Source organism: Rutilus rutilus (assembly GCF_951802725.1).
Source record: "Rutilus rutilus genome assembly, chromosome: 6".
Classification (NCBI taxonomy): Eukaryota; Metazoa; Chordata; class Actinopteri; order Cypriniformes; family Leuciscidae; genus Rutilus; species Rutilus rutilus.
The window spans coordinates 4,156,833-4,167,021 of NC_140214.1; the positions used below are offsets into that span (position 1 = coordinate 4,156,833).

A 10,189-nucleotide genomic window follows, 5' to 3' on the forward strand; every position below is an offset into this window, starting at 1 on the left:
TGATGGGATTGTAGTTCTTTCCCTCACTAAAGCCGTTAAGTACACAGTCTTGCCTTGTCAGATTTTCAAAAACGTTTTGCTTTAAATCAAAGTTTGCAGTGTTGTGATTCACCTCGTAGCTGATTGGCTTGGTTCATGGCTTATAACTCTTTAACAAAGACTATTTAAAAATCCCATATGGGAAAAATGATTGAAAAAAAAAGAAGAATTTACTTCCGGCTTTTGCCAAACCAGACTTCTACCCAAAATTCGAAGCGCCATTACGTCACGGAAGACTATCACGAGGGTTAGTACTAGGGCTCCTTCTTCACTTTCCTTGCATTTTTAATCTTCACTATCACCACGTGGTGATAAGGCATGATCTAATAAGATCACCAGATGCCTTAAGTCATCCTGGTTGTTATGAAACTACAGTATATATTTTTATTTTTAGAGGTACGCTTAAGGAAAGGTTTAGGGTTGGGGGACAGGTAATTACCAGATAGGTCTGTATTTTATTGCACAATTTATTTAATGTTTTAGGCTATTTCATAGTTCATAAGATTCGAAAGCCTTACAAACATTACAAACATTTTTATACATACAACAACATATAATAAATGTACTTGAAAAGATTATTTCGGTTAATGACTATATTGTTTGTGGAAGGCGTAACTTAATTGTAATTGCGTAATTTTATTTATGATTTGATAAAGCAGAATTGTTGTATCTTCAGATTGTCCTGAGATTGACCCAGTGTTATTGTAGTTTTATTAATGTTTAAATAAGCTTTTATGTTCCTTTTAGTTTAATATTTAGTAATTTCATTATTTTTTAATATTGCTATTTCGTTTTTTTTTTTTTTTTTTGTTAATAATTTTAGTGCTTCAACTTAAAGTTTATTGCCAAGGTAACACTTCAAATTTTCATTTAGCTTTTCATTAGCTTTTCAACTAATATTGGTTTTATTTTATTTAAGCTTTATTCGATTAACGAAATGTTTTAATGGTTTCAGTAAACGATAAAACCCTGATTTTAATCCAGTGCACTAACTCAAAATAATCTGAGCTAAAACATTTACAGTTCAGACAAAGCTATTTAAATGATGTCACACAGAACAATAGCGCAGTTTAGATTTTTTCTTCTTTCATCTGCTTGTAAAAGTAAACAACACTGACTGAGAGACCTTCAGCCTCCTGAACCGTCGGTCATCATGATCCAGACTCAGGTTCAGGGTGATTGGGTGATCAGGCACGGTTTATGACTCTGTTCGGGATCTGTAACACATTTCTCAATGCTCTCGCACAGGATCCAGACATCAAGCTTCTGATCGAGGATACCAGTGAAAATGAAGCTGTATTTGAGCTTTTTTCTGCTGAGCGCTGCCCTCGTGGCCTACATGTGGAGAGATACGTTTGATCCAGGTCAGGACAACAGATTTACAATAATATATACTCTTTTTATTATTATTAAAGCATAACTCATACAGTCGCCTACTTTGAGAAATCCCGATATGTGTGAGGGCAGTTTATGCATGTAAAAGCAGAATGAAAACCGAGAATAAATATGAAGAAAGCTTTGCATTTTCCAAAGGCATTATTATATTTTTAAGATGGTTTAGCGCAGGCTTTGTTACCAATCTTAAACTCAAAACGTTTGCAAGTATTCACTAGTTCATTAACTAGCTAAAGTCATGAAAACTGTTGGCAGACTCATTTATTACAGTTATGTAACTCGCATAACCTTGGTGAAAATAGTGTGCCCTGATGATCTAGAGATTATAACTTTTGTAGGTACAAAATAATAAATAAAAAAACAGAATTAAAGCTGTCTTTATGTAGGCTAATATATATAATTAAAAGGAAATTAGTAACTTTTTACCCTAAAGCCTGACATATTGACTAATATTCAGATAAATCTATATATTTTTAAATGGTAGTCTATCAAACCTTCTAACAAAATATAAGAAATTTATAAATATACAAGTATAAGTGTTTTTGTTGAGTATCATATTTGATTCATCAGGCTTTTATATGGCTTATGATATAGTGAGAATATGGAGGACGCCCAAACTTCTGATAGCTTGTAATGTAAATCAATGAGATCTTTATAACAGTATATCATTGACATAAACCACATATACATATCTGTCATCACTATATCTCCCTATAATATGTCTTAGTAAGATGATATTTAAATGCTTAGTTTTATGATCAAAAGCTCATATGTAATGCAATTCAATACAACGAGAGATGAACAAATAAAAGCCTGATGGATCATATTTGATACTCAAACTTTTAAATGATTTTTTGTAAAATCACGATAATCAAATGAAGTTGCTTCAGTCTAGTAAGTGTTCATCTTGAAATATTACTAGCCTATATAAAAGGTACTTTATAAAAATCAGTGCAGATTTAACATCAGAAAGACACTTGAACCACGAGCTGAAGGTGGACGCTTTTACAGTTAGGCCTATACTAAAAGGCTTTTACTTGCCTTCTGTCGTCTGATTGATAGTTTATATTTTCTTTCTTTTTTAGCGTGTGTGCAACAGGGTTTCAGCATTTTGATCATGTTGATGATTTAGAGGCCTTAGAAATGCATGTATCAAATATGAGACATAGCCTTTAGTTCATTTGGTCCTAACTTTGTTTTAACCTTCTTGGGAGTTCAAGCCTTAATAAATCTTGTGATGAAGATGAAGCGGTGGGTTGGTTGAGAGTTTCACTGAGAGCCGTGTGTTGTTGAGCACAGAGTCAGTTCGCGGGGCCCGAGTGTTGATCACAGGGGCCAGTTCAGGGATCGGGGAGCAGATGGCCTACCATTACGCCAAGTTTGGGGCTCAGATCATCATCACTGCGAGACGATTAGAGGCTTTAAAAAAGGTCAGTTCAACGTTTTTCGTTTTCTTATGGACTTTAATCAGTAGATGCCCATATTATTATTTGTTGAAAGTAATGCAGAGGCTGTAAGGCTGTGAAGTTTTAGACTTTTAAGGGTAGCAATAAATGACATTTTGTATGGAAGCAAAGGCTTTAATGAGCTTTAATGAAAGTCCGTCCTGTGGGTGTCCAGGTGGCGCAGAAGTGTGTGAAACTGGGCGCGCAGAAGATGATGTATATGACCGGAGACATGTCTGACCCCGCTGACCCCGAGAGAGTCGTCAAATACGCTGTGGAAAAACTGGGTGAGAAATGATTCAATATATTATGCAATAATATACACTATCAATAATTAAGATTTTTTTTAAATATGTTTTTGTAAGAAGTCTCACAAAGTCTGCATTTATTTGTAAAAAAAAAACAGTAATATTGTGAAATATTATTACAATTTATAAAATAACCATTCTCTATTTGAATATAAACAATAAATTGATAATAACTGAGCAGCAAATCATCATATTAGAATGATTTCTGAAGGATCATGTGACACTGAAGACTGGAGTAATGATGCTGAAAATTCAGCTTTGATCACAGGAATAAATTACATTTTAAAATATATATAAAAACAGTTCTTTGAAATGGTAATAATATTTCACAATATTATAATTTTTCCTGTATTTTTGAGCAAATAAATGCAGCCTTTGTGAGTATAAGAATATAAAACCCTTATTTAATGACTGGTAGTGCATGTCGTGTGTTTCTGTCCTGCAGGAGGACTGGACTTCCTAGTGTTGAATCATGTCGGAAACACGAACGTTGAGTTCTGGAACAGAGACGCCGATCACGTCAGGTCACTCATGCAGGTCAAGCACTGAGAGAACGGCTTCTGTCGCCTCCTGTGGAGTTCTCCCTTCTCTGTTCACACTGATCTGACTCGTTGCAGGTGAACTTTGTGAGTTACACACAGATGACAGCGGCAGCTCTTCCTGTGCTGGAAACATCCGCTGGCTCCATCATCGTAGTTTCCTCAATGGCAGGCGAGTCTAACTTTAGTTAATATTAATCTAGTTATAAAAGCACTTTTCTAGTCTATGATTTGGGCAGAGACAGCCTTTGCAATTCGGATGAACCAACCCAGGGGACGGTTGCAACATGTTAAAAATACCTTACATTTCATTCATTAACTGTGAATTCAATGAGCATAGAATTCTGAAAATATTAACTGTTTTAGGCCTACTATAATATTATAGTATTATTTATTTATTTATCAAATAACAGTTATTGAGTTTTGTTTGTTTATGTGTAGAACATAGGCCTACATAGATTCAGTGTGCAGGCGTTACAGATGCTATTCAATCTCTCCATGTTTCAGTGTCAGACAGGAAGAACTGAACAATTTGCAATGCAACAAACTGTTTTATTAAACATGCAATTTATAACTTGTTGCAACCGTCCCCAACCCTATCAGCCACGACAGAACATCATTCGCCTGCTAGACACACTGACTTTGACGCATGCTAACCATGTCAATTAGAAGTCAACAATACAATAATTCAAACTAAGTGAGTTTTGATTAATTCATACAAAATGTCAGGGCAGTATGACAAAAATACATGTACTTTCATACCTCAATAAATGCAGCAGCAGATGTTGAATATGTCTTCTGTCTTCTCGGTGGGGGAGGGTCTAACTGTGCATGTGCAGTGTGAGTGTCATCACTCTAGCTTGTTTCTGATTGGAGGAATAAGACTTGTTGCAACTGTCCCCGGTCTCCCCTAGGTACGTATTTTGAACAAGTAATTACTTCACGACAGCTAAAAAAGTATGTTTATAGTGTGAATGTAATCTGGACGTACTACAATCGACATGTTGTTGTCATCAGCATCAGTTGTGTCGCTTCACCGCCATTCGCAAATCCGCTCCCATGGCCTTATGGGATTGTAAAGTGTCCATCTTATGCACACTCCAGAATCTCACCGTAAGTCTCAGCTCATCCGGGTACTTCTTTCCTGCTCTTTTATGAGTACTGTGAAATCAGACTTGCTTCTTTTGTCACCTAATAGTAACTTCATGTTTAGTGAATTGTTGTATAAAATCAATTATGACATTTGCAAACGTGCTGAACTTTAGCTCGTGTAACTATATCCTTTATATATATTAAAATTAAGACTCACACAGAGATATTTTTGCCCCGTATCTTGAATTTTTGGGGCATTTTTATTAATTTTTGTGGCACAAATGTAGGCCCCTTAAAGTGAAACTGTTGAAACACAGCAAAGGCCGCTACTGGTTTCTGAACACAATCACACCTGTGAACTGGGATTCATTTCTTTGTGTAAAGGTGTTTGTTGTTGTCAGTCGCATACAGTTATACATGACTAAAGGTTAACGCTGTTTTCCTCTCTGATCCAGGTAAGCTGGCGAGTCCGTTTGTGGCTCCGTACACCTCTACTAAGTTTGCGATGAACGGATTCTTCGGAGCGATGCAGAGTGAACTGGCAATCCAGAAGAGCAACGTGTCGGTGTCCATCATGATCCTCGGACTGATCGACACAGAGTCGGCCATGAATAAGATCAGGTTAGTTTCCCACTGCAGAACTGATGACACTGACTAAATCTAGCACTTCTGATATGTGACCCTGGATCACAAAAGCAGTCACATGTCGCACGGGTATATTTGTGGCAATAGCCAACAATACATTGCATGGGTCGAAATTATGGATTTTTCTTTTATGCCCAAAATCATTAGGATATTAAGTAAAGATCATGTTCCATGAAGATATTTTGTAAATTTCCTACTGTAAATATATAAAACATTTATTTTTGTGAGTGAATGCAGCACAATCGCGAACATAAATGCACAATTTTAAAGGAGATTTTCTCAATGTTTAGATTTTTGTGCACCCTCAGATTCCAGATATTCTCTGCCAAATATTGTCCTATCCTAACAAACCACACATCAATGGAAATATTATTTATTAAGCTTTCAGATGATGTATAAAGCTTTTTTTTTTTTTTTTATTGACCCGTGTGACTGGTTTTGTGGTCCAGGGTCAGATATTGCAAACTTGAAGAAAACATCCCTTTTAATGATCATCACCTTCATCAAGTAATTCATAATTGGTTAGGATCTTGCAACCATTTTCTTGAATCAACATTTCTATCATACAGCAAGCAGTATCTCATATCTCATATTTAACAAATGCTGAATTTACAGTTTGCTGTTACAGTGTTACATCAGGTTAATGGTAATTTTCATAAGAGTTTTTATTTTAATAATCATCATGTACTATTTTATGGGACATCTTTTCTTTAAAATGGTAAGAATGATTTATTGACATGCAAAACATTTTATTTCTATTATATATTTACAATGATTTATATATTAAAAATAGTACACATTTTAGCTCAATTGTTTGACAAAGATCACATTAAGACGGGTAAGAAGTCCACTGAAGGCAAGCTTAGAGAACCCATGTGCAGCTTTATTTCCAAAACCAAGCAAACATAAAACAAAGACTTGACTTGGCTTTTACATGGCTTGAACAAACACAAACTCACCCAACAGTGGTTACAGGAAACACAATACTTGACAAAGTAACAAGGCAAACATGAGGGCTTAAATACACACAAGACTCTTTGTGCACAATCAAGACAATGAACCAATCAGAACATGACACATAAAGACAAGGGAACACATGGCAGGATCACATGACTAGACTAGGGGATCACATGACAGACTTGAAACAAAACCAAAACAAGATGTGACAAAGAAAAAAGTACCACTTTGGTTCTAATGCAGTTTAGTATGTTTAAAATGACTAGTTCAAGTTTTTTTTAGTAACACTTTGCAAAAAGGTTCCATTTGTTAACATGCATTATTTAACATAAACTATGAAAAAATACTTGAAAAAGCATTTATTTTGATGTTAATTTCAACACAATACATTTAAATCAAATGTTGCATCTGTCAATTTAATGGATCTGTTAATGATAGATAAATGGTAACAATGATAAATGTTAGGTTATGCATCAGCTAATGTTAACTAAAGGGACCTTATTATAAAGTGTGTTACAGTTTTTTTTATAAGTTTTTTTTTTTAAATATTTGTTCTGTCCAAACGTTTCGAGGACATTGTTGTGGTCCAAAATGCAATCAATGTTTCCATTCTGTTCTGTACATCACTCAAGATACATTTAGGAAGCCGGTTATGAATTCATTTGCAGTTTGTCCTCGGCACATTTATCTTGTTACTTTGTTGATCTGTTCATGGATCATGAATTCTATGATGATTCTACACAAAAAAAAAAAAAAAAAAGTTGCTATGACTTACATTTTTAAGTACACTCAACTTGGATGTTTAATTCATTTAAACTTTAATTACACTAAACCGAGTTTAAAAAATGAGTTGATCTTGTATAACTTAGTTAAAGCAATGTAAAAACATATGTTGTCATAACTTATTGATCATATATTTTTTTACATTGTAGCAACTTCACACACACTGACACAACCGAAGCACGTCAATTTGCAAATGTTTAGTATGTGTCTGATGGCCCCATTTCAGTGACTCCGTTTGTTGTTGTTGTTTTTTCTAGCCACACATGAACATGATTTTCTCAAAAATATATATTTTTTACATGCTGCTCACTTCTTATTACTCATTACTCCAGTCTTAAGTGTCACATGATCCTTCAGAAATCATTCTAATATGATGATTTGCTGCTCAAGACACATTTCTGATTATTAACAGTTGTGCTGTTGCTTCATATTATTTGGTGAATAAAAATTATACTTTTTTTTTCAGCATTCTTTGACTAATCTTTTGTAACAGTATAAATGTCTTTACTGTCACTTTTGAAAAATTTAAGGCATCCTTGCTGAATAAAAGTATTTATTTCTTAAAAAAATTAAAATAAATTAAATACTGTACAAAATACAATAGTGGCCGAGTTCAGCCAAGGGAAATTTGCATCTTGACTCTAAAGATTGGTTAGATTTTGTAAACATAATGCATAAACATAAACATAAAACATAATTGGAGTTGATTGTTTTATTTGTGATACTGCAATAAAACATGCCAAATTAATGCAGACATAATTTTTGGCCAAATTATGAACACATGCAAAACCAAGAGAGAACCAATGAAATAGTAATGACTGATTATGTTAAAGTGAATGAATGCTTTTTTTTCTTAAATAGGCATAGTCAAATAAAACCTGTAGCTGTAGTTTGCATTTTCCCAAATAATTTTGTCAGATGAATGCCTTAACCAAGTTTAGTATTTCCCTAATATTTTTAAGGTTCACTTGTAGGGTGATAAAAACAAACACCCCCCCTCGAACATCACTTTTGGCCACTATTGTATCGCTTCATTAAAGTGTTTGCTTGATGCTTTTAATCCATAGCAACTTGCTTAAGTGATGAAAATGACCTGGACGTGTTTTCATGAGAATCCCCCATAACTGTTCTCTCTCGAATCTCTCTCAGAGGATTCACCACGATGGCGCCCTATCCTGCGAGCGAAGCGGCTCTGAGCATCATCAAAGCCGGGGCGTCCCGTCAGAAAGAGGCCTTCTACCCCTGGTTCCACTATTTCACCTGCTTGATCAACAACGTCTTCCCCTTCCTGAAAGATCTCGTGCTGTCAGGCCTCAGCATGGACAACAAAGACTAATACATGTGCACAACTCAGACATTCACGGGATTTTCTATTATTCCATATAGTGAGGAGTGAATGATGTATGCACACTTGAGTCGACTTTTACGTCGTAAGTGCGTTTAGGAAATTGAAAAATCTTTGAATCATTATTTGTATTAATTGTATTGTATTTTGTACCCCAATTTATAGACCCAAAATACAAGCAAAATCCTTGTAAATAATAGTAAAATACAACCAATTCATCATAAAATCAGTTACAGAAATAAGATTTCATTAGTTAACATTTACATACTATCACATGAACTAACATTGAACAATACTTACTACAGTATTTATTAATCTTCGTTAATCTCAACGTGTTTAAGATCAAAAGTTGTATCTGTAAACATTAGTTAATGCACTGTGAACATGAACATAAACATTTTTTATTAACTAACATTAACAAAGGCTTTTAAATGTATTGCTCATTATTAGTTCATGTTAGTTGATGCATTAACTGATATTAATATGAGACCTAATAGAAAAAGTGTTACCTAAATATCATTCAGCACAAGATGAACAAAATGCTTTTAATTACAATTATGGAAAAAAAAATTCTTAGACTTCTGAGAGAGCCACTGCTTAATTATTAAAATGTTTTTGTATTTATTTGTCTGACATTTTCAATTAATTTTTGTACCAAGACTCTATGCATTTGGGATTTTACACTTCCAGTGATATTAAAGTGTGTGTGTGTGTAACTAATTAAACACGACGTCAGTCTGTGATTCTGTGTCTGTATCCGCAGTCTTTCTGTTAAAACAAATGCTGAAGTATTAACATCAGACCTGTGGGCTTTGCAAAAACATAAAAAGATTTTTCCTACGTGTGGATATTTTTTTCTCCTAAAATACAAAATTAAATGGAGACCCAAACCGTTTCCCATAATGCCGTGGGACTCTGAGCATGAGTTTGTCAAAACCACTGAAGCATGTGAAATCTCAAATTAAACACTTGCTTATTCACAGAGACTCAATTGGGAAAATTATTTTCCATTTGTATAATTTATAATTAAATATCTGAAAGTCTCAAACCATTAAATGATTTTTCTGGTTGCTCTGTGCCAATATCAAAGTTTTAAAAGTGTAATCATAATACAAACATTACATGTGTTAAACTTACAGGGTCACATAGTTAATGAGCAGCCACGACGGCAAGGTCAAAACCATTAAAAGTCAATGTGTTGCATTGTCATCGTCTGTCAGTCGCTGATAACATTAAGCTACAAAATTGTTAAAAAGCAAATGACAGATAGCATATAGAATATATAAATGGCATATTGACTGGATTCTACTTGATTTTATGCGCTCAGCTGCTGTATTTCAACACTTCTGTTTTATTTCTGCTCTTTTGACCTGGGAAAAACTTTCAAGGTCAGTAGATCTACAGAACTGTGGGAACGCAGATAAGAGCGTCAGCGAGCGGGAATTTACATATGAACAGACTTTCAGCAATTTGGTTTCTAACAGAGGCGGACAGAGTACACAGCTTCATTACTTGAGTAAAAGTACAGATACCCCTTGGTAAATTTTACTCAAGTACAAGTAAAAGTACTACAGTCTACTTAAGTAAAAGTACTGAAGTACTTGTTTTTAAAAGTACTTGAGTATCAAGAGTACAAGAGTA

General features: G+C 34.4%; 1 protein-coding gene across 2 annotated transcripts; it reads left to right on the forward strand.

Annotated features, from left to right (window-relative positions):
• Nucleotides 1–301: 301 nt before the first annotated feature.
• hsd11b1lb (hydroxysteroid (11-beta) dehydrogenase 1-like b) lies at nucleotides 302–9,296 on the forward strand. 2 transcript variants are annotated; one of them, XM_084412399.1, is made up of 9 exons: nucleotides 302–396; nucleotides 452–470; nucleotides 1,288–1,403; nucleotides 2,734–2,864; nucleotides 3,055–3,166; nucleotides 3,633–3,724; nucleotides 3,805–3,898; nucleotides 5,274–5,439; nucleotides 8,353–9,296. In XM_084412399.1, exons 3-9 carry the CDS (start codon nucleotides 1,328–1,330, stop codon nucleotides 8,537–8,539), a joined length of 858 nt encoding a protein of 285 aa, XP_084268525.1. In that variant the 5' UTR covers nucleotides 302–396; nucleotides 452–470; nucleotides 1,288–1,327; the 3' UTR covers nucleotides 8,540–9,296. The 2 variants fall into 2 exon arrangements, with proteins under 2 accessions (XP_084268525.1, XP_084268524.1); XM_084412398.1 differs by lacking the exons at nucleotides 302–396; nucleotides 452–470 and having other exon boundaries at nucleotides 1,110–1,403.
• The last annotated feature ends 893 nt before the right edge of the window (nucleotides 9,297–10,189 follow it).